The 25,851-nt window shown below is 38.7% G+C and overlaps 1 protein-coding gene across 18 annotated transcripts in view; it reads right to left on the reverse strand.

Annotated features, from left to right (window-relative positions):
* The window catches only part of HMCN1 (hemicentin 1), an 883,583-nt gene that overhangs the window by 48,322 nt on the left and 809,410 nt on the right, over positions 1-25,851 (reverse strand). For all 18 annotated transcript variants that reach the window (XM_079903114.1, XM_079903100.1, XM_079903116.1 and 15 more), the window contains 11 exons: positions 23,062-23,232; positions 22,718-22,888; positions 21,912-22,082; positions 21,573-21,743; positions 12,535-12,684; positions 12,112-12,249; positions 10,828-10,949; positions 9,967-10,204; positions 4,528-4,590; positions 2,993-3,112; positions 1,974-2,108 (listed from right to left, as the gene is read on the reverse strand). In XM_079903114.1, the coding sequence (XP_079759240.1) occupies positions 1,974-2,108; positions 2,993-3,112; positions 4,528-4,590; positions 9,967-10,204; positions 10,828-10,949; positions 12,112-12,249; positions 12,535-12,684; positions 21,573-21,743; positions 21,912-22,082; positions 22,718-22,888; positions 23,062-23,232 (1,650 nt within the window). The remainder of the gene's footprint in view (positions 1-1,973; positions 2,109-2,992; positions 3,113-4,527; positions 4,591-9,966; positions 10,205-10,827; positions 10,950-12,111; positions 12,250-12,534; positions 12,685-21,572; positions 21,744-21,911; positions 22,083-22,717; positions 22,889-23,061; positions 23,233-25,851) is intronic.

A 25,851-nucleotide genomic window follows, 5' to 3' on the forward strand; every position in this document is an offset into this window, starting at 1 on the left:
AGTGGAATCTCTGTTTCCCTCAGTCCTGTGGAGCTCCTGCACTCAAGCCCCAAAGGTGTTCAAAGCCAAATGTTCTGGGGGCTACTCCTCCCAATGCCAGACCCCCAGGCTGGGGAGCCTGATGGGGAGCTCAGAACTATCACTCCTGTGGGAGAACCTCTGTGATATAATTATTTTCCAATTTGTGAGTCACCCACTCAGTGGGTATGGGGTTTGATTATATCATGGAAGCACCCCTTCTATCATCCAGTTGTGGCTTCTTCTTTGTCTTTGGATGTAGAATATCTTTTTTGGTAGGTTCTTTTGGTAGGTCATTTTTGTCGATGTTTCTTCAGCAGGTAGTCATGATTTTGGTGTTCTCATGAGAGGAGGTGAGCTCAAGTCCTTCCACTCTGCCATCTTGTCTCCTCCCTGATCTGTGATCATATACTTTTAAAAGATTTTCTTAGTGCCGTTTTTTCTTCTTCTTTCACTTGGCTTCCCTTGTCCTCCCCTTGTCCACCAAAGCCAACTTACATTAACAATCTAATATAAATAATAACATATCTCTTTTATGTAAACCTATATCTCTTCCTAAATATATAAATCCATTTCCTTTTTCTTTGGTTATTGTTTGTTTTCCAGTCACATAATCTTTTCTACACAAGTTGCATACATGCTTTCATATCTTTGTGTTCTCACTCAACAACGCCTCATGGAAATTCTAAGCCAAACAGTTGAGCTTCATTCCATTCTTTTTAATGGCAGCATAGTGGTTCATGGTATAGATGTACCATAATTCATTCATTCTTTCTACTATTAAGAATTTCATTTTGCATCCAGTGTTTCTTCCTCTGGAAAATCCTGATAGCAGCTTTGTTCATAATTGCTAAAATCTGTAAGTGCCAAGATGTCCTTCAGTAGAATGGATACATAAACCGTGGTACATTCATACAATGGATTATTTTTCAGCACTAAAAAGAAATAAGCTATCAAGCCATGAAAAGACATAGAAGAATCTTAAATGTATATTACTAAGTGAAAGACACCAATCTGAAAAGGCTACATACTGCATCATTCCAACTACATGACATTCTGGAAAAGGTAAAGCTAGAGAGACAATAAAAAGATGACGGGCTTCCCTCGTGGTGCAGTTGTTAAGAATCCACCTGCCAGTGCAGGGGACATGGGTGTGAGCCCTGGTCCGGGAAGATCCCACATGCTGTGAAGCAACTAAGCCCGTGTGCCACAACTACTGAGCCTGCACGCTACAACTACTGAAGCCTGCGTGCCTGGAGCCCAAGCTCTGAAACAAACAGAAGCCACTGCACTTTATACATATATATAAAGATGAGTGGTTTCTGGAGGTTGGGGGAGGAAAGGATGACTAGGTGGAACACAGAAGATTTTTAGGGCAAGGAAACTATTGTGTATGATACTATAATGGAGGATATATGACATTATTCATTTGTCTAAACCCACAGAATATACAACACCAGGAGTGAATCCTAATGTAAACAATGGACTTTGGGTGGTAATTATGTGTTAATGTAGGTTTATCCTTGGTTAAAAAAAAAAAAAAAAGTACCAGTCTGGTGCAGGATGTTGGTAGCAGGGGAGGCTGTGCATGAGTTGGGGCAGGGAGAATATGGAAAATCTCTTTACGTTCTACTCAAATTTGCTGTGAATCTAAAACTGCTCTAAAATAATAAGTTCTATTAAAGAAGTCCTGCAGTAAATAGTCTTATGAAATGAGTTTTATTAAATAGATTCTATTAAGATCATGCTGTATGATCTCTTCTCTCAAATATTACAGGCAAGTTTTATTCAAAACCACTTTGTTACAAATACTTAAAATAGCCATGGCATATTACATTTAAACATTTTACTAAGAAGCTCAATCCATTAAAGAGAGTTTACTCTAAGTGATTCAACAGGCAGGGGTTTTAATCTGTAATACAGTGAAGATAAAGCAAGGGACTCCATTTGTATACCTTGACAACTCAGCCCATCACTGGTTCTTCGAAAGCCAATTCCACAGCGGACCACACAGTGATAGGATCCAATGGTATTGTCACAATCCTGACCGGCGTGGCAAGTGTGTCCACTCAAAGCGCACTCATCAATATCTGCAACAAAGTGAGTCATTCAACTAGGGGGAACTGAAGAAAACCAACCAAAGAACCTGTTGTGAAACAGGGATAAGAAAAGCAATGAATGACACTTGAAATATACAAGAGCAAAAATGGCGAATTTTGGGGGTGTGTCATTTCAGGTGGGTTGAGTAGCTGACAAGCTCATAGCAGGACAGTGTGATGTCTTCACAGACCAAGCCATCCAACAGACCACTTATAAATTAGGTGGCTGAAGAAAGGTACTTCTCCTTTCTGACATCTCAGTTTTTTCATCTGTAAAATGAGGATAATAATATCCACCTCTCAGCATTGCTTTGAAAATTAAATAATGTTTATGGTGCCCAGTCCATACTGGACATTCCATAAAAGTTACTCCTATGCCCCTGCTCTCTCTCTCTTTAGCATTTAAAAGGGGGTCTCCTTGGGCATAGAGGGAGAAATCCTTTCTTCTTTTCATCATTTTTAGTTTATTATACAACTAGGCTCTTATACAAGTTCTAACTTTGAAGCATACCTGGAATCTGATAGAAAAGTGTGTTCTTCTTTAACATACCATGATTGTGCAATTTACTAAATTTCTTTATAACCTCTTCCTTCCTACTTTTATCCCTGTAAAAGAAGTATGGTAATAGTCCTGCCTGCCTCTTCTCATTGTGTTGTGGGGATTGAGTGAGTCACTACAGGCATTCCTGCCCACAGAGCACCCCATATGAAGGCAGTGTGTGAGCAGTATTCCCTCTTCCTTACTTTTTCAACTTAATGAAGGTGGGGGCAGAAAGAGTAGGAAAGAAGAGCACTGGTCTACCACGCTTTTCCTAGGTCAGAGACTGCCATGTCCACTGCTTAAATGTGTTGATTAGACTTAGCTTTGTGACTACCTTGACAAGTTCTTCCATCCACAGCTATAGTGAGGCCTTTTGGGCAGGAGCAATAATAAGTTCCCATGGCATTGTGACAGATATGGGAGCAGGGATTCCCTGCTGCACATTCATCTTCATCTGAAAGAAGAAACAAAAAGACCCAATCAGTATGAAGAAGCCCTACTTTCAAGGAGTTATTAAAGTTGGTGAAAAGAGTTGCTTATAGAGGCCAATGAATGAATCAAATGTAACAGGAAATGCTCTAAGTGCCACAGGATGGAAACACAAAATAAAAATTAATTTGGGGTCCTCAAATTATCTGAGAGTGAATAAATGGTTAGATTAATTCTAAAACAACAATGATGACAGCTAAGATATAATAACAATTTATTGTGATCTAAATGCTTTTTACCTACATTAACTCATTCCTCAACATTCCTAGGAGCTAAGTATTTTTATTCCTATCTTCATTTGCATGATAAAACTGAGGAACAAAGAGGTTAAGTAAATTGCTCAAGGTCACATAGGTTATTATTCGAAGAGCTGGGATTTGAACCTGGTCAGAAGAGGTTAAGTAAATTGCTCAAGGTCACATAGGTCATTATTTGCAGAGCTGGGATCTGAACCTGGGCAGTGTAGTTTCTAAAGACCACCTTTTTACCACTATACTACATTACATTGCCTACCAGCAAAAAGAAAGGCACTGTGGGGCTTCCCTGGTGGCTCAGTGGTTAAGAATCTGCCTGCCAGTGCAGGGGACAGGGGTTTGAGCCCTGATCCAGAAAGATCCCACATGCTGCAGAGCAACTAAGCCCGTGTGCCACAACTACTGAAGCCCACATGCCTAGAGCCCGTGCTCCACAACAAGAGAAGCCACCACAATGAGAAGCCCACGCACCGCAACGAAGAGTAGCCTCCACTTGCTGCAACTAGTGAAAGCCCATGTGCGGCAACAAAGACCCAACGCAGCCAAAAATAAAAAAAATAAATACATAAATTTATTAAAAAAAAAAAGCAAGGCACTACGTATGCTAACTTGAGCTCCTCAAGTCATTTACTTAGCTATTTACTTATCCGTGACCCTCTTGCACAGGTACTTGGATGGCACAAGGCTGCTTTAGTCATTAGTCCTCCACCCACAATCCAGCCCTATCCTACGATTAAGCAATTCTCAGGTTAGGTGACTTAGAGATGAAATACTGCTGTTCCACATTCATGGCAATCAGGTGGCCAGACGAAGTCCAGTGTTTTGTCCCTGTGTTCCCTCTACCCCTTTACTTGACCATGATCCTTGACACACTTGATTGTGGACTAATCGGAAGAGCAAGGGCTTTGTATCTATCTTAAATTCAAATCTAGCTCTGCCACTAGATAGTTGAGTGATCTTAGGCAGTTAACTTCTTCACATCTCAATTTCTTCACCTGTAAAATGGGACATTTATAGGACTGTTGTGATTCTTAAATATCTAGCAAAATGACAGTAAATGTCTATTAAATGGTAGCATTAACAGCTTAATAAAAAATAAAAATGAATAATTTATTTCCATACTTACCAGCACAAAAGGGTCCAACTGAATCTAAGGCAAACCCAGAGGGGCACTGATTACTGCGATCTCCTACCATAGAGAGAAAAGCAAAATTAACTGGCTTGTTAGAACATTAGCATCTTGTTTCTCCCCAGGACCATCTTCTCTGGGAACATATGCCAAGGATGGAACACGTGACATAGCAAATGCAATAGGTGAAAACAAGCAGAATGGAAAAGTTTTACTGTTTCTCAACCAAGAACTAAATGAATCATAATACAGAGATTGTTGGCAAGCAGCCAGCCACTGGAAGCAGATTTTCTGTTTAAGTTGTTTACATTAATCAAAAGAAAATTAATTACTCTTTGATAATGAAAAAGGATCCAAATCAATATGAATGCCAGGCATAACCACAGGCAAAGTCCTATTCTTCCAGCCATTTACTTATTCTGTTTGTTCTAGAAGTAGGATTGCTATTTTGAAGCCACTTAAAATAACTTATGCCAGTGAAAAACAAACTCTAGTGAAGAAACCCTCTCCTTTTGTAGATCTCCTCCATTTGTACTGTGAAGAATCTGGGTCTAAGTCCTCCTAGGTGTAACCAAGTGTTTTCCTTCCTGGTAGTCAAAGCAAGAAGAAACAGGCATATCATTATAGCAATAGAATAGATTTAAGTTAGATGTCAGAAAAAAAACTATTAACAAGAATAAATAGGTTAGGGAATCTCCTTGGAAAGTAACTCTGTTTTGACTGGTGTTAAGCCGTTTAGCAAATATTTTTCAAACGTTATTGAGATGCAAAAACTTAAATGAAACATTTTTCAAGTTAACAAAGTAATCTCACACACACACACATACACATACCTTAAAAGACAATCATTGATATAACAGGTATAGCAGATTTCTCTCAAGGGAAATTTTATGTTCAGTTCATATTCAATCTCTTAGAAATTATCTTAGATTTTCCTTCAATTCTAAATGCATGAAACTGTTTATTTTTACTATTGTTTTAGGTGCTCTTCATAGAGGGAGTCTGGGCATTCATTAATTTTTCAGATTCATTCTACTTTGGAGAGTCTCAATTACAATATTATTTAAGCCCTGCTGAGAACATGAAACTGTTCAAAACTCTTCTGTACATTTATATATTTGGAGGGTGGAAGAAACATGCTCCAATGAAAATATTTCCTTGACTAGAAAGCTAGAGCCCTACTTGCTATTTCTAGGCAATCAAATTGCTATAAACCATGAAGCGAAAGCAGAGAGGTTCATGATCCATTTCCACCCTGAGTGTAAACATGACCCTGAGAGCATCCAAGCCTTCCTGCACCTTCAAGGGAATGGGGACAGGATGGATGGGATAGAAACGTCCGGAGCATGTTGCTAAATGATTGTTGAGTGTCATACAGTACTGTGAGCTTCATGTGCTGTATTTCGAATGAAACCTCAGAACTGCCCTACTCCCATCATAACCAATTTTCAGATGAAGAATCTGAGACTGAGGACATGTAAACTGCTTAAAGTCAAAGTGCTAATATAATCTGGAGCAAGGATTTAGATGCAAGTCTGTGGGACTTTCAACCACTGAACTCAAGAATACAATTCAGGTGGTGATTATAATTCATGCTTCATTTTTATTTACTATTCAAACATTTCTTAATGCAGCCAGTATGTTGTGTACAGCACTGTGTTGGGGACGTAGTTGTGGAAAAATGTGTAACGTAAACATAAATTATTATCTGATAGAAGCTTTAGATTTCTGGTTCTAAATGGGGAGATATCTTCCATGGAGTGGCATCTGGGAAGGTTTTTGGGAGAGACTTTGGTTGTCATTATAATGACATGATTTAATAGGGAAGCCTATTTAAATTTAGGGAGTGGAGAAGACCCTGGGGAAGGTTTTAAGTATTGCAATGTGTGGGATAACGATGCAAGATGAAGATGTGTCCCTTGCCCTGAAAAATTGTCGTGGAAGCGAGAAAGCTGTTTGTAATTATCTAAGGCTAGAACCATCTTCCATATATTAAACGGTTTCTTTGTGTGATTAAAATATACAATGAACTTTCCAGAAATGCAGCTGTCATATAAATGGGTGGTTGATTGTACATTGTTTTATTCAGAACATTACCAAGAATTACTCAATGTTTTTTAAAAAAAAAATCACACTGGGCCTCTAAATATTGGTTCAGCCATGTAAATACTTCTCTCTTAACTTCCAGTGTAGTAATGTCTAAAGATTTTCATATTGAAATACATAATATTTTGTTATCAACTAGTTTCCTTTTATTTATTCTTTCTGTTGTAATTAAATCATGTTATTTTGAATTATATTATGATTTACTTTTTGACATAGTAGGGAGACAATACAAAATATTTGTTTGTGTTACAGTAATGTATAATTGTAGAGACTTTAAAAAGTATAAAATTCCCTGTAACCTTGTCACTTGGAACAAACTACTGCCAAGATTTTGGTGCTTTTCCCTGCAGTCACTTCCATCAGTATATACTTCAAAAAATTAAGTTAGGATCCTTTACAGACTAACAGTTGCCAAACTTTACTGATCGTAAAATCTCTTGGAGAGCTTATTAAAAATATAGATCCCTCTGGTCCTACCCCAGTCAGAATTGCCAAGGAAGAAGCCTGGGAATCTGTGTTTTTAACCAGTATAAAGGTTTCCTTACAATCACTGTGATGTGGGCAACCCAGGTTTGGATCATATTGTGTACTATTTTTCAATGATTGTTATGTCATGTACATTCTCCTTTGTCACTTGTTTATAGCTATATTTTCAATACCTAGAGCAGTATCTGGTATACAGTAGGTACTCAATTATTTTTAAATGAATAAATAAGCAATCATTAGAATACTTTTGAAGGAATATTTAGTTTAAGAGTTTATCATACATCTGTGCCATCATTTACATATTTACCTCTTTCAGGACATTTATTCTTGGCCATTTCTGTGATTTTCTTAGGGCAGACTCCTAGAATGAGATAACTAAAAAGATGTGAACATTTGAGAGGCTACTGATACATACTGTTTTCCAGAAATGTCAAATCTACAATCTCTGCTGGCAGTGTAGGAGGGTATTTGTTTCCTATACCTCTCCACTACTGAGTGGTTAGCCTATATTTTAATCTCTGACAATGATAACTGGAAAACGGAACCTCATTGTTTCAATTTATATTTCTTTGCTTATTAATGAGGTACAGTTTTTCACATTTATTTTGTCATTATTATTTCTTCCTTTGTGAATTTCCTGTTCACAGATTATGTATTTTTCTATTGGGGTATTTGCCTTTTTCTTATTGATTTTTAAGGTTCTTATATATATTAAGGGTAATCATAGTTGTCCATAATATGTAATGCAAATAAGTTTAAATATACACAAAGAAAAACTATATATTTTGTTTTTCTCCCATGAGGAAGCTTTAAAAATTTTATTTGTAGTTAAATTTCTTTTATCTCCTTCTGATTAATTTGTAAAACTATAAATATTTTTTATAACTATATTTTGAAAATAATTTAATTTTAAAGATATGAATTCATATAATTTAAAAAAATTTCTATATTTGTGAATTGTCTTGACTAGTAGTTTCCAAATGCCAGAGTAAAGACCGCTTACAATAGAATCATTTAATTTTAAAGATATAATTTTTAAAAATTTCTATATTTGTGAATTGTCTTGACTAGTAGTTTCCAATGCCAGAGTAAAGACTGCTTACAATAGAATCATTTAGGGGCTGTGTTAAAAATACAGACTCCAAGGCCCTACCTTAGACTAGCTAAACTAAAATCTTTGTACCTAGAAATCTGAACTTTCTTCAAGCTCTCTGCAATTCCAATTGCATTGTAACCATAGGTTTAGTCTAGACCCAACAAAGAGAAAGAACATGCTGGTCAAGCAACTAAGAATGCAAGCTTGCTCCCTGGTGGTCAAAGAAATTGCAGGTACACAATTCTTGCAACTCACAGGAACAATATCAACAACAAATGGGCACCTACATCAGATGTAATTCATAGAATTATAGCATCCAAGGATAGTAAGGGGTTTTAAATGTCCTATAATGTTTCCTTCTATTGTGGGACCCAAGTCCCAAGGAAGGTCTTAAACCATAAAGACTTTCAAGCACGACTGGGTAGAAAGTATACATGACTTTTCAAAAATCACTTTAATGTCTCTGGTCCCAGATGATATAAATTCATTTTTAACTAAAGTCTTGTGCTAAGTTATCTTTTAAAAAATTATATGGAGTACTGGAAAAAGTAGAAACAGAGGTTAACTTTGAAAAGTAAGTATTACTGGGGAAAAGAAAACATAATTCTTCATTCCAGTGGCTCTTTTCTTTAGTCCAAGTTACCTTAACATGCATGACAATAGTAAAATGAGGTGGTGGTGACATGTGGTTGGAGTAGGTGTAGGGCTACGGGTTCTACTGGCTATGAGGCTTCGTGAATCTGTGATTAGCTCAAAAAAAATGTGAATATACTCCTACATTACTATGACCTTAAATTTGATGAAGCAGTTCAGATAGATGCTGAAGAAGAAAACAGGCACATGCACAACTGATGAAAGCAAGAGTAAACAGTGAAAATGAATTTTAAGTGTATGTGCTGAGCATGATAAGCAGAATGACGGTTAAAATCTACTTGCATCTATTTTAGGAAAGCCAGCACAAAGCGAAACACATACATTCACCAGGCCACTCTGAATCATTTGAAGTGTCTCATGGGAGCCTAAAGTTCAAAGCTAAAGTCATTCAAACAGTTAGTGCCTATAACATAACCACATGCAAGTATCTCCTAGCATCAAAACCCCGCAGGATAGGGAATGCTAATTGTCGTGTTGCCTCTTACAACTGAAAAGGAAATCTCAGAGTATAGACACATCAAAAAATCTCAGAGTATAGACACATCAAAGCACCACACAGCATAGGGAGACTGCTGAGATCAAGGGAAAGCAGTTCAAAAGTTATAATTTCCAAGAACAATAAATGACAGCTGAAATGATTGCCTCCCGGGTTTTAAAAGCTGCTTTTAAAATATGGAAACTTTTTTTGGCTAGTTTAGGTTAAGATACACCTTTACATCATGCTTCAGGAATTAAAAAAATTCTGTCAAATATAAGATTCAGAACAAGAACAAATGGACTTTATTGCCCAAAGAAAAATCGTTGACAGAGGATATATTTTTAAACCTCTCTGTGTATATAGGCTAGAACAGTAACAACTCCACTATGCCATCTGAAGATGCCTATTAGTAAATTAAATGTACTAGAATGCCAATGGGATTGGCCTTACCACAGGACTTCACCTACGAAACATGGGCAACACACATGAAAAACATGTTATCGTGTTCAGTCTATACCTTAATATCCTTATTTTGAATGGCATCAATGCGATTCTTTTACCCATTTAGAAAGGACTGCATAGCTTAAAGAGCTGTACTTTCCTTTAACCAAATTACCTTTGGAAATTGAAGCATGGATTTTAAAACCCAATGTCTCTTCTAACTGGTTGTAGTCAGATTCCACAGAGGATGCATGAAGTGTTTCTACCAAGAAAGGCATTCTTCCCTGTGCCTCATCATAGAAAACAGTGTGGTTCCATGTGTATGGGACGCTGATGCCATCAACGGTGAACAGCCGGGTTGAGTAGGCATACAGCTGCCCAGGACCTGTTTGAATGTAGTCCTCTGTGTAATCCTAAGAAAGACAGTACAGATTTGAGGATTAGCATGGCTCATCCTATTTTTTTTTCTTGAGGGTACTATGAGATGTAGAATGAGATTAAAAAAAAAAAAAAAGGCTTAGGGGATAAAAATATATAATTCTAAATAAAACTGTAATTGTACAGTAGTGTTCAGGAACTAAAATTTGAACCTTTTAATTGTAAATACCTTAGTTTCATAATTTTAGTGTCATAAGTTATACTTTAATAAGGGATTCAGTTGTAGGTCAAAAAAAAATGTGAAAGGATGATTGTTACCATTCTTTAATTTCTGGAATACTTCTAAGGATGGTCTACAAAAACTTTAATGCAAGAATTAGTATTCTCTTTGTCTACAGAAAGTTAAACAAATGGCTTAAATCAACAAAGCTGTGATCTTGGTCCTGATAAGCAGGGTAATAAAACTACTAAGAGCTTATAAAGACTTGTCCGTAAAGATTTTTAAACAAAGACCAGATAGCCATTCCTAACTTCAGTGGTTTAGACATTTACTCCCCAAAATGAACAAGGGGAACTACACAAGTTTTCTGCACTCTTTTACTCCTACTCTTATTGTTACTCCAATAAACAGCGAAGGCAAGTTATCCTAGCATTTTACCTTCACAGTGACTTCAGCAGGTGACTGCAGCTGCAGGACATAGCCACTCACAACGATATCTACCAGCAGAGCTCCATCGGAATCCAAGCCCCGCGCAATGTGAGTCATCCGCAAGATTTCTCCTAGGAATTAGAATTTGTTCATTTCAATAGTAATATATATATATATGGTTTGTGTAAGCACAGAGCGGATTTACTTTATATACCAGTTCAGCTTTGTTATTGTACTTCAAACTTGATTAAACACAGATCATAAGAGAATTAAATTAGCACTTCGTCCCTAAATTAAAGACTTAAGTTGATTGAATTAAGTTGATTCTAAAATCTCTTTTTTTGTGGCAAAAATGTAGCCTATGATTAGGTGAAGGATTCCACACTTTTAACTCACAAGCAAGAGAAAGGCAGTTCTACAAAAATGGATCGCTTGTCTGTGAGAAGGGATAGAAAGCTTGACCAGGCAGACTGGCAATAGCCACAAGTCTGGCCCCAGGGCTTTGTTCTTTCGGATGCTTTAAGAAGTTGCAAAGGGGATCTTCATTGCCGCGTGCGGGATGTCCCATGTGCCACAACTAAGACCTGGCACAGCCAAATAAATAAATATTTTAAAAATACTTAAAGAAAAATAAGAAGTAGCAAAGGGGCATCTTTGTAAGTGGATTGCCATACAGAGACCCACATGTCTTCTGGGCTTATTAAAGCTATGCCCTCCCTCAGCCCTTCTTTCTCAAAGATCACTGCTGCTGAGCTGACCACCTTCAAAGATGTTAGAAATGGAGGTCTATAAAAAGCTGTAGACCCTTGGAAAGGGCCATGAATTGCTAATAAGTATTAAGACTAAGGATAAAGCGAAAAGTGTTTAGATTTGCTTGTTTTCATTTCCATTTTTTTGATTAAAGAATCTCTATAAGATATCCTAATTGACTCTCAGTTTCATAGACAAAAGCCTTTAATTAATATTAGCAATGGCTCATCTTCCTGCTGTTTGGCCTTCAAAACCCTTTCTAAGGATTTAAAGAGAACAGATACAGGAAAGATGATGAAAAAAAAGCTTTCAGACTATAAAAATCACTATACTACTTGAAAACACATGGCCTCTTATAGACCCACGTCAGTAAAAGTTTATAGGAAAATATAAACTTGCTTTTATATCATTTATGCTAAGATGGCAACAAAACTTTGAAATTATTCTCTGTGGGAACATATAATGTATTTTTCTTAACCATCAACATTTAAAGCAATCATATTTTTAAATAGTAATAGAATAATAAGTTCAGCTGGTACTAACCAGTTGCAAATTCCACTTGGGTTTCTCTCTTGAAGACCGCATTGGTGAGGGTAAAGCCATTGACTGCTTCTCCTATTTCCTTTGCTGTTGTCCAATAAATGGGATTTAGAATGGAAATTATCTTTCTCATTGCTGGACCTAGAGAAAAAGGGATAAATAAGATATCAAAATATTTACAGTCCATTATTATTATTCATAGCATGTTATTCAAAAGGATGAATCCTAAATAAACTTGAATAACAACAAAATAAATATCAGTATCTCATGTGTCTTTAAGTGTTTACCACTGGGATAAAACTAAGGACTATTATACTGATCATGTAGTAGTAGCATCCTCTAGAAATTTTAATAATAGGTGAAAAAGAAAAATATATGTTTTTAAAAAGAGGCTTATTAACAACTTTTGTAAGCAAAGAGACTTACCAAGACTGCGAGGTACATTGGTAATTCTGGCATGTATTATTTTGGTATCAGAGTTTGGGCTATCTGTTACTGTGGCGTTAAGGAAAGCAATTCCAAATTCGACATCATTAATACTTCCAATAACACTTCCTCTGGCTCGCTGGGGCCCACCTATTGTGGGAAGAAAAAACATTCTTGGATAAGGGAACAATTTCATCAACATTACATGGGAGAAAAGAAAGCCAGTATTCAAAGATGCTCCAAGTCTTCTCTCAAACATTTAAAAGATCATATGACATCTGAATTTAAGAGTGAAATACATAAGATTTCAAAACATTCTACTCTCATGTAACACTCATCAACCCATATAAATCTAGGATCCTTCCAATCTACGTACATCATAGTATTAATTCACAGTCCAAAGAATTCAATCGGCACCCAGTCCCAAAGCCTAAATAAAGTATGTATTTGGTGATGGTGATGAAATAATGATAATAATGAGAGTTTATTGAGCATGTCATGTGTGCTACAGTAAGCACTTAATATGCATTAACTCTTTAAATTCTAGCAAACATCCTATAAGGTAGTTTTAAACAGCCACAGTTTGCAGACTAGGAAAATAAAGTTCAGAGAAATCAAGTGACTTTTCCCATGATTACCCAGCTAAGAGGCAGTAGAGTGAGGATATAAACACAGATCTGCTTGTCATCAAAACACATATTCTTTCATCTATTGCCTCCTTCAAGAGAACATGGAGGGGAAAGGAGGGATCGCCAACAAAAGAGCTCCAAAGTCTTGTGACAGGTCACTGTCAACATAAATGTGAAGTATCTAAGGGTTATTGTTCGTCTTGAGTTTCAGATCAAGGGCTTACCAAGCTCTTCATATTACAAATATATTGGAAAATGTTTAACTTGAGAAAAATTTGAGAAGAATATTGTACTTTTAACATTGTTGCAAAATTCATACCAAGACAATTATGTTGAAAAACAATCATACAATCTTTTAAAAGTAACTCTACAGTAATTTTATGCCTTCTTTCCATTGTTCAACAAAATTATTGGTTACTAACACAGAACTGGTGGTTAAGGAGTACATGCTTTGACAAGAGAGGGAAACGTACTGGGAAGAGGCTAACAGTTAAATTTTAAAATATTCATTATTTAATGCCTTTTAATTGAATATATTTTAAAACAATCGCTAGGTGGTTCAGATATTGTTATCATGTATTATATACTGGGGAGAAATACAATTGTATTCAGTCTGAGAAAAGTCAATAAGTAAAGTGTTTCACCATTTTAATTTGCATTATTTTACTAGTGAGAGAAAACATTTTTTTCACATTGATTCACCCTTCATGTTCTGGATTATATTCATTTGTTCATCAAGTACTGAGGATAGAATGGTAAGAAAGAAAATAAAAAAGACATGAAGCCTGCCTTCATAGCACTTATGTCTGAATAGGGGAGATAAACATTAATTAGAATTCCACAAATAAATGTAAAAATGAAATGTATATCTTAATGAATAGGATATCTACTACTCAGGGAAGTCTGAGAAGGGGGTAAAAATAGTTCGAAGATCTGAAGAAAGTTAAGGTCTTAGCAAAGTCAAGGAAGGCAGGAAAAGGGCTTTCCTTGTAGAGGAAACAGCATGTGTCACCCTTTTGGGAGGTGGTGGCTTGTCACATCTGAGAAGCCAAGAGTAGCGAGCTTAGTGGGTGATGGGAAACATGCAGCAAGATGATGCAGGAAAGTACACAGGAGGGCCAGTCAGGACCTGGTCGGCTCCATTTGTTCTTATCCTTAGTTCTAAGCAGGGCGAGAGAAGGGTAGAAGGATTACTAATTTACTTAGTTCTCTGGATCATTACTAAGGAGCATGGCCTCTCTAGTCTCACAGAGGAACCTCCATTAGCAGAGAGGCTTCCTAAAATCATAATAAGGCCACAGACACCCCAAAACACACCACCAGACGTGGACCTGCCCACCAGAAAGACAAGATCCAGCCTCATCCACCAGAACACAGGCACTAGTCCCCTCCACCAGGAAGCCTACACAACCCACTGAACCAACCTTAGCCACTGGCGACAGACACCAAAATCAACAGGAACTACGAACCTGCAGCCTGCAAAAAGGAGACCCCAAACACAGTAAGATAAGCAAAATGAGAAGACAGAAAAACACACAGCAGATGAAGGAGCAAGGTAAAAACCCACCAGACCTAACAAATGAAGAGGAAATAGGCAGTCTACCTGAAAAAGAATTCAGAATAATGATAGTAAAGATGATCCAAAATCTTAGAAATAGAATAGACAAAATGCAAGAAACATTTAACAAGGACCTAGAAGAACTAAAGATGAAACAAACAATGATGAACAACACAATAAATGAAATGAAAAATACTCTAGAAGGGATCAATAGCAGAATAACTGAGGCAGAAGAACGGATAAGTGACCTGGAAGATAAAATAGTGGAAATAACTACTGCAGAGCAGAATAAAGAAAAAAGAATGAAAAGAACTGAGGACAGTCTCAGAGACCTCTGGGACAACATTAAACGCACCAATATTCGAATTATAGGGGTCCCTGAAGAAGAAGAGAAAAAGAAAGGGACAGAGAAAATAATTGAAGAGATTACAGTTGAAAACTTCCCTAATATGGGAAAGGAAATAGTTAATCAAGTCCAGGAAGCACAGAGAGTCCCATACAGGATAAATCCAAGGAGAAACATGCTAAGACACATATTAGGCAAACTGTCAAATATTAAATAAAAAGAAAACATATTAAAATCAGCAAGGGAAAAACAACAAATAACACACAAGGGAATCCCCATAAGGTTAACCGCTGATCTTTCAGCAGAAACTCTGCAAGCCAGAAGGGACTGGCAGGACATATTTAAAGTGATGAAGGAGGAAAAACCTACAACTAAGATTACTGTACCCAGCAAGGACCTCATTCAGACTTGATGGAGAAATTAAAACCGTTACAGACAAGCAAAAGCTGAGAGAGTTCAGCACCACCAAAGTAGATTTACAACAAATGATAAAGGAACTTCTCTAGGCAAGAAACACAAGAGAAGGAAAAGACCTACAATAACAAACCCAAAACAATTTAGAAAATGGGAATAGGAACATACATATCAATAATTACCTTCAATGTAAATGGATTAAATGCTCCCACCAAAAGACACAGACTGGCTGAATGGATACAAAAACAAGACCCGTATATATGCTGTCTACAAGAGACCCACTTCAGACCTAGGGACACATACAGACTGAAAGTGAGGGAATGGAAAAAGACATTCCATTCAAATGGAAATCAAAAGAAAGCTGGAGTAGCAATTCTCATATCAGACAAAATAGACTTTACAATAAAGACTGTTACAAGAGACAAGGACACTACATAATGATCAAGGGATGGAACCAAGAAGACATAACAATTGTAAATATTTATGCACCCAACATAGGAGCACCTCAATACATAAGACAAATACTAACAGCCATAAAAGGGGAGATCGACAGTAACACATTCATAGTACGGGACATTAACACCCCACTTTCACCAATGGACAGATTATCCAAAATGAAAATAAATAAGGAAACACAAGCTTTAAGTGATTCATTAAACAAGATGGACTTAATTGATATTTATAGGACATTCCATCCAAAACAACAGAATACACATTTTTTTCAAGTGCTCATGGAACTATCTCCAGGACAGATCATATCTTGGGTCACAAATTAAGCCTTGGTAAATTTAAGAAAATTGAAATTGTATCAACTATCTTTTCTGACCACAACACTATAAGATTAGATATCAATTACAGGAAAAGATCTGTAAAAAATACAAACACATGGAGGCTGAACAATACACTACTTAATAACGAAGTGATCACTGAAGAAATCATAGAGGAAATAAAAAATACCTAGAAACAAATGACAATGGAGACATGACGACCCAAAACCTATGGGATGCAGCAAAAGCAGTTCTAAGAGGGAAATTTATAGCAATACAATCCTACCATAAGAAACAGGAAACATCTCAAATAAACAACCTAACCTTGCAGCTAAACCAATTAGAGAAAGAAAAGAAAAACCCCAAAGTTAGCAGAAGGAAAGAAATCATAAAAATCAGATCAGAAATAAATGAAAAAGAAATGAAAACAACGACAGCAAAGATCAATAAAACTAAAAGCTGGTTTTTTGAGAAGCTAAACAAAATTGATAAACCATTAACCAGACTCGTCAAGAAAAAAAGGGAGAAGACTCAGATCAACAGAATTAAAAATGAAAAAGAAGTAACAACTGACACTGCAGAAATACAAAGGATCATGAGAGATTACTACAAGCAACTCTATGCCAATAAAATGGACAACCTGGAAGAAATGGACAAATTCTTAGAAATGTACAATCTACCAAGAGTGAACCAGGAAGAAACAGAAAATATGAACAGACCAATCACAAGCACTGAAACTGAAACTGTGATTAAAAATCTTCCAACAAACAAAAGCCCAGGACAGATGGCTTCACAGGTGAATTCTATCAAACATTTAGAGAAGAGCTAACACCTATCCTTCTCAAACTCTTCCAAAATATAGCAGAGGGAGGAACACTCCCAAATTCATTCTACGAAGCCACCATCACCCTGATACCAAAACCAGACAAAGATATCACAAGGAAAGAAAACTACAGGCCAATATCACTGATGAACATAGATGCAAAAATCCTCAACAAAATACTAGCAAACATAATCCAACAGCACATTAAAAGGATCATACACCATGATCAAGTAGGGTTTATTCCAGGAATGCAAGCATTCTTCAATATACACTAATCAACGTGATACACCATATTAACAAATTGAAGGAGAAAAACCATATGATCATCGCAATAGATGCAGAGAAAGCTTTCGACAAAATTCAACACCCACTTATGATAAAAACACTGCAGAAAGTAGGCATAGGGGAAACTTTCCTCAACATAATAAAGGCCATATATGACAAACCCACAGACAACATCGTCCTCAATGGTGAAAAACTGAAAGCATTTCCATTAAGATCAGGAACAAGGCAAGGTTGCCCACTCTCACCACTCTTATTCAACATAGTTTTGGAACTTTTAGCCACAGCAAGCAGAGAAGAAAAAGAAATAAAAGGAATCCATCTCGGAAAAGAAGAAATAAAGCTGTCACTGTTTGCAGATGACATGATACTCTCCATACAAAATCCTAAAGATGCTACCAGAAAACTACTAGAGCTAATCAATGAATTTGGTAAAGTTGCGGGACACAAAATTAATGCACAGAAATCTCTTGCATTCCTATACACTAATGATGAAAAATCTGAAAGTGAAATCAAGAAAACACTCCCATTTACCACTGCAACATAAAAATAAAATATCTAGGAATAAACCTACCGAAGGAGACAAAAGACCTGTATGCAGAAAATTATAAGACACTGATGAAAGAAATTAAAGATGATACAAATAGATGGAGAGATATACCATGTTCTTGGATTGGAAGAATCAACATTGTGAAAATGACTCTTACTACCCAAAACAATCTACAGATTCAATGCAATCCCTATCAAACTACCAGTGGCATTTTTCACAGAGCTAGAACAAAAAATTTCACAATTTGTATGGAAACAAAAAAGACCCCAAAAAGCCAAAGCAATCTTGAGAATGAAAAATGGAGCTGGAGGAATCAGGCTCCCAGACTTCAAACTATACTACAAAGCTACAGTAATCAAGACAGTATGGTACTGGCACAAAAACAGAACTATAGATCAATGGAACAGGATAGAAATCCCACAGATAAACCCACGCACATATGGTCACCTTATCTTTGATAAAGGAGGCAAGAATATATAGTGCAGACAAGACAGCCTCTTCAATAAGTGGTGCTGGGAAAAATGTACAGGTACATGTAAAAGTATGAAATTAGAACACTCCCTAACACCATACACAAAAATAAACTGAAAATGGATTAAAGACCTACATGTAAGGCCAGAAACTTTCAAACTCTTAGAGGAAAACATAGGCAGAACGCTCTATGACATAAATCACAGCAAGATCCTTTTTGACCCACCTCCTAGAGAAATGGAAATAAAGACAAAAACAAATGGGACCTAATGAAACTTCAAAGCTTATGCTCAGCAAAGGAAACCATAAAGAAGACCAAAAGATAACCCTCAGAATGGGAGAAAATATTTGCAAATGAAGCAACTGACAAAGGATTATTCTCCAAAGTTTACAAGCAGCTCATACAGCTCAATAACAAAAAAACAAACAACCCAATCCAAAAATGGGCAGAAGACCTAAATAGACATTTCTCCAAAGAAGATATACAGACTGCCAAAAAACACATGAAAGAATGCTCAACATCATTAATCATTAGAGAAATGGAAATCAAAACTACAATGAGATATCATCTCACACCAGTCAGAGTGGCCATCATCAAAAAATCTACAAACAATAAATGCTGGAGATGGTGTGGAGAAAAGGGAACACTCTTGCACTGTTGGTGGGAATGTAAATTGATATAGCTACTGTGGAGAACAGTATGGAGGTTCCTTAAAAAAGTAAAAGTAGAACTACCATATGACTCAGCAATCCCACTACTGGGCATATACCCTGAGAAAACCATAATTCAAAAAGTCATGTACGAAAATGTTCATTGCAGGTCTATTTACAATAACCAGGACATGGAAGCAACCTAAGTGTCCATCAACAGATGAATGGATAAAGAAGATGTGGCGTATATATACAATGGAATATTACTCAGCCATAAAATGAAACGAAATTGAGTTATTTGTAGTGCGGTAGCTGGACCTAGAGTCTGTCATACGGAGTGAAGTCAGAAAGAGAAAAACAAATACCGTATGCACACATATATGTATGGAATCTTAAAAAAAAAAAAAAGGTCATGAAGTACCTAGGGTTTAGATGGGAGTAAAGACACAGACCTACTAGAGCATGGACTTGAGGATATGGGGAGGGGGAAGGGTAAGCTGTGACAAAGTGAGAGAGTGGCATGGACATATATAGACTACCAAACGTAAAATAGATAGCTAGTGGGAAGCAGCCACAGAGCACAGGGAGATCAGCTTGGTGCTTTGTGACCACCTACAGGGGTGGGATAGGGAGGGTGGGAGGGAGGGAGACGCAAGAGGGACGAGATATGGGAACATATGTATATGTATAACTGATTCACTTTGTTATAAAGCAGAAAGTAACACACCATTGTAAAGCAGTTGTACTCCAATAAAGATGTTAAAAAAAAAAAGACACTTCCCAACTCCTTTTATAAAGCCAGCATTACTCTGATACTAAAACCAAGAAAATCACAAGATAACAACAGACCAATATCTCGTACAAATATTGGTGTAAAAACCCTCAATAAAATTGTAGCAACTGCTATCCATCAACATATAAAAAAAAATATCACCATGACTAAGTGGGATTTATTCCATGAATGCAAGGTTGGTTCAACATCTAAAAATTAATTAATGGAATACATCATATCAGAATTTAATAAGTGAAAAGCATATGCTCACCTCATTAGACACAGAAAAAGCATTTGGCAAGATCAACACTTTTCATCATAAAATCATTCATCAAACTATGAATTGAAAGGAACTTCCTCCATATGTGAAAGAACATCTATGAAAAAACCCACATCTAACATCATACTTAATGGTAAAAGAAAGGATGCTGTCTTCCTTAATCAGGAAAAAATAAGGATATTTGTTCTCATTACCTCTATCCATCATTATAAGAGACCTTCCAGCCAGGGCAATTAGGCAAGAAAAACAAATAAAAGGCATATCCATTGGGAAGAAAAAGAAGTAAAATTATCTCTATTTGAAGATGACATGATCTTATATATATAAACAATTCCATGGAATCCACTAAAAAGTAAACTGACAAATGCAGCAAGATTTCAGGATACAATATCAGTTAAAAACTTCACTGTATTTTTATACCAAAAAAAAAAAAAAGATACGGTTACATCTGACTGATAGATATTTGCCCTTTCAGCATGCCTACATCCTATAAACCTTTTCATGTAATTCCTTTCTCTCACTCTGCCAAATGGGCCTTCTTGATTTTCAGGGATATTTTATTTCTAAGGCAACCTTAAACCTTTGGAAAGTCCAATGGTATCTCAGTATTTCAACAATGCGAGAATATTCATTTTGGTCTTCTTATAGCACTTAGGAAGCCTATCCTTTGAGATAAGTACCCTTAGTATTATCCACCATTTCTTGGGACTCCAATAAACTCTTTTATTTTTGCAGTACGCGGGCCTCTCAGTGTTGTGACCTCTCCCGTTGAGGAGCACAGGCTCCGGATGCGCAGGCCCAGCGGCCATGGCTCACGGGCCCAGCTGCTCTGCAGCATGTGGGTCTTCCCGGACCGGGACACGAAGCCGTGTCCCCTACATCGGCAGGCGGACTCTCAACCACTGCGCCACCAGGGAAGCCCTCCAAGAAACTCTTTTTAAGGTCCATGAGTTCTAGAATTCTGACTTTGTTCCTTCTGAATTTTTGCATCACTTACAATATCTAGCCATATTTCACGACTGACTTGAATTATGGTAGTTGAACTTCCCCTAATCTTTTTTCTTGAGCTGAGTTTGCCCTATTTTACTGTCTACACTCATGTTCTCCGTATTTCCATCTGTGAAAGAACAGCCTCCAATTGTGTATTTCTATTAGATATTCAGTTTCTACCCCACCGTCATTTTTCCGCTTGGAATCTCAGCCTGGCTTTCCCACTCTTCCATGCCCCTTTACCCCTCAAGCCCAGGACTACTATACGGCTGTGCAGACTATTTCCTTTTACAAGGGAGCCTGGAAGATGGCAATCAGAGACTAAAATCCAGCATGAACTTTGGTGTAGAGCTGCACCAACGAGGGGGAAAAAAGCGCACTTTTCCCATTAATTCCTCTCAGAGTTGGTGCTATTTTGTAATTTGAGGGCTCAGAGTGACACCTTTCTTCAATTTGTGGAAAGTCTGTAAATGTGGTCCTGCCAAAGTCTAACTTAGTTGCTTACCTGGGCATGCTTGTATATTGCATCTGGATACCTGAGTAGCATCTCCTAGGCAGGGGCGACCACTTTTGGATGGTACTGGATTGTTACACTGTCGTTTTCGAGTCTTTTCACCTCCTCCACAAGAGGTAGAACACCAGCTCCAACTATGCCAGTTTCCCCAACTTCCATCCACTATGAACAAGAATAGAATGGTCGATATTAACAAATAGGTTTTAAAACCTACACCTAGGGTAACTCTGCCTATACAACTTCCATTTTAAGATCTGAAATGATGGGCTACTACAATGAGCACTAAAGAAATGCTTTACTTGTTCTACTGCCAGGAATCGGGAAGCTCACCAGGACATATGTCAGTGTTGCATCTCTGGATCTGGGAGTCTGGGCCCCCACAAGCTCTTCCTCCATTGGAGGGACGAGGGTTATCACATGTGCGGTATCGCCGCATCTGCCCCCCATTACACGTCCGGCTGCACATTCCCCAGCCACTCCAAGGACTCCAGTTACCATGAGCTACAACACAGAACCATTGGAGAAGTGCTAAAGAATGACATTCATCCAAAAAATATGGAAAGACTCTCTCCAGGAACTGAAAAGAAACACACAAATCTATAAATAAGCAAATTCCAAAGGCAGGGGGTTTGGTTGTTGGTTTGAGTAGAAACAGAATACATTCCAGTGACTGTGCAATTCCATTTAACCTACATTTACTGAGCGTTAGAGTTTTCTAGGAGCTGGAGGATAGGAATGAGAAAAGATCTCTGAGGAGTCCAGCTATAACATTCAGGATACAGTGAGTTCAAATACTGCTATGGTCTAAAATTCTAGCTTGGTGACTAAATTAAGGCAGAGAGCCACCTGTCTGCCTCCATAAAAGAATCAACATCATTACCAGTTAGCGTGGAAGGGTGCCCTAGTCCCTGCCCTCTGCAGCTGGTCCTGTAGAGCACGTGAAACAGGACATAGCCCCTGCCCATATAAATCAGTGGCATCTATGGTATTAGACAAAGCAGCAACCATGCAACATTTTGATATCCTAAACCAGAGGAAGACAAATGAAGTAACAGACTATATTATAACTTTAAGGACTTGAGTCCATAATGAAACTTAAGAAAGTATAATGCTGACTCACTATTTCCAACACTCACTTGGACAAGAGTCACTATTGCAAAAATCACTCTGCACATCACTCCCTTCACACTTGTTGCCTCCATACTGGGGAACAGGATCAGAGCAGTCCCTTGTTCGTTGTCTGGCGCCTCCTCCACAGGACACAGTGCAGGTACTCCAACTGGTCCAAGTGGCCCACTTGCCATCAACTGGGTTAAAGAAAAATGTATATGCTCTGTTACTACTTAAAAATGACCAAGTTAAACGCTGGGCATCGATAGGTTGAGTGATACTCTTATTGACAATGATTCTTATTGAAATATTCCCTAGATCAGAGATAGATGTTATTTTATTAAGGGTACAAACATTGTATTTATCTTACCTGGACAGTGTCTTTCATGGCAAACTTGCATCTGTGTTTCTGCTCCATTACAGTAGGATCCATCAAACGATGGTGGTGGGTTATTGCACAGTCTTGTTCTTGTTTGGGTACCCTTCCCACAACTTATGCTGCATGTACCCCAAGGCTGCCAAGTACTCCATGCTCCATGAACTGCAAACATCCCAAGAGACAGAGTTTCAAGTCACAGAACCATGTTTGTTAAAAGAAACAAAATTATACAAATAAATAACTCAGTAATGAGTTAAATTAGCCCAGAATCTAAAATAACTGAAATTGAACCAAAGGAAAAGTAACAAATGATGTTCTTCCTTTCCCATCTGGTTAGATTTTCATAAGAATTAGTGTCTATCAGGAAATTCAGAAGGATACCTAGAGCCAAAATAAATGCTTTAAATTATTCAAAGGGACTATTTTATTCTTTTTTTTTTTTTTTTTTTTTTTTGCGGTACGCGGGCCTCTCACTGTTGTGGCCTCTCTCGTTGCAGAGCACAGGCTCCGGACGCGCAGGCTCAGTGGCCATGGCTCACGGGCCCAGCCGCTCCACGGCATGTGGGATCTTCCCGCACCGGGGCACGAATCCGTGTCCGCTGCATCGGCAGGCGGACTCTCAAAACACTGCACCACCAGGGAAGCCCAAAGGGGCTATTTTATTAAAATTAAGGCGAGACAAGGGGAAGATGGTGGAAGAGTAAGACGCGGAGATTACCTTCCTCCCCACAGATACACCAGAAATACATCTACACGTGGAACAACTCCTACAGACACCAAATGAATGCTGGCAGAAGACCTCAGACCTCCCAAAAGGCAAGAAACTCCCCACGTACCTGGGTAGGGCAAAAGAAAAAAACAGAGACAAAAGGATAGGAACGGGATCTGCACCAGTGGGAGGGAGCCGTGAAGGAGGAAAGGTTTACACACACGAGGAGCCCCTTCGTGGGCAGAGACTACGGGTGGCGGAGGGGGAAAGCTTCGGAGCCGCGGAGGTGAGCGCAGCAACAGGGGTGCGGAGGGCAAAGCAGAGAGATTCCTACACAGAGGATAGGTGCCGACCGGCACTCACCAGCCCGAGAGGCTTGTCTGCTCACCCGCCGGGGTGGGCGGGGCTGGGAGTTGAAGCTCGGGCTTCGGTCGGAGCGCCGGGAGAGGACTGGGGTTGGCGGCGTGAGCACAGCCTGAAGGGGTTAGTGCACCACGGCTAGCCGGGAGGGAGTCCAGGGAAAAGTCTGGACCTGCTGAAGAGGCAAGAGACTTTTTCTTCCCTCTTGGTTTCCTGGTGCGCGAGGAGAGGGGATTAAGCGCGCTGCTTAAAGGAGCTCCAGAGACGGGCGCAAGCCGCGGCTAAAAGTGTGGACCCCAGAGACAGGCATGAGACGCTAAGGCTGCTGCTGCCGCCACCAAGAAGCCTGTGTGCGAGCACAGGTCACTATCCACACCCCCTTCCGGGGAGCCTGTGCAGCCGCCACTGCCAGAGTCCTGGGATCCAGGGACAACTTCCCTGGGAGAACGCACGGCGCGCCTCAGGCTGGTGCAACGTCATGGTGGCCTCTGCCGCCGCAGGCCCGGCCCGCACTGCGCGCCCCTACCTCCCCGCCGGCCTGAGTGAGCCAGAGCCCCCGAATCAGCTGCTGCTTTAACCCCGTCCTATCTGAGCGAAGAACAAACGCCCTCCAGAGACCTACACGCAGAGGCGGGGCCAAAACAAAGCTGAACCCCAGGAGTTGTGCGAACAAAGAAGAGAAAGGGAAATCTCTCCCAGCAGCCTCAGAAGGAGCAGATTAAATCTCCACAATCAACTTGATGTACCTGCATCTGTGGAATACATGAATAGACAACGAGTCATCCCAAATAGAGGAGGTGGACTTTGAGAGCAACATTTATGATTTTTTTCCCCCTTTTCCTCTTTTTGTGAGTGTGTATGTGTATGCTTCTGTGTGAGATTTTGTCTGTATAGCTTTGCTTCCACCATTTGTCCTCGGGTTCTATCCATCCGTTTTTTTAAATTTGTTTTCTTAATAATTATTTTTTATTTTAATAACATTTTATCTTACTTTATCTAATTTTACTTTATCTTCTTTCTTTCTTTTTACCTTCCTTCCCTCCTTCCTGCTTCCTTCCTTCCTTCCTTCCTTTCTTCTAGTAATTCTTTCTTTCTACTTTTTCTCCCTTTTATTCTGAGCCATGTGGATGAAAGGCTCTTGGTGCTGCAGCCAGGAGTCAGTGTTGTGCCTCTGAGGTGGGAGAGCCAACTTCAGGACACTGGTCCACAAGAGACCTCCCAGCTCCACATAAGATCAAACGGCAAAAATCTCCCAGAGATCTCCATCTCAACACCACCACCCAGCTCCACTCAACGACCAGCAAGCTACAGTGCTGGACACCCTATGCCAAACAACTAGCAAGACAGGAACACAACCCCACCCATTAGCAGAGAGCCTGCCTAAAATCATAATAAGTCTACAGACACCCCAAAACACACCATCAGACGTGGACCTGCCCACCAGAAAGACAAGATCCAGCCTCATCCACCAGAACACAGGCACTAGTCCCCTCCACCAGGAAGCCTACACAACCCACTGAACCAACCTTAGCCACTGGGGACAGACACCAAAATCAACGGGAACTATGAACCTGCAGCCTGCAAAAAGAAGACCACAAACACAGTGAAATAAGCAAAATGAGAAGACAGAAAAACACACAGCAGATGAAGGAGCAAGATAAAAACCCACCAGACCTAACAAATGAAGAGGAAATAGGCAGTCTACCTGAAAA

The sequence above is a fragment of the Stenella coeruleoalba genome, assembly GCF_951394435.1.
Source record: "Stenella coeruleoalba genome assembly, chromosome: 1".
NCBI lineage: Eukaryota > Metazoa > Chordata > Mammalia > Artiodactyla > Delphinidae > Stenella > Stenella coeruleoalba.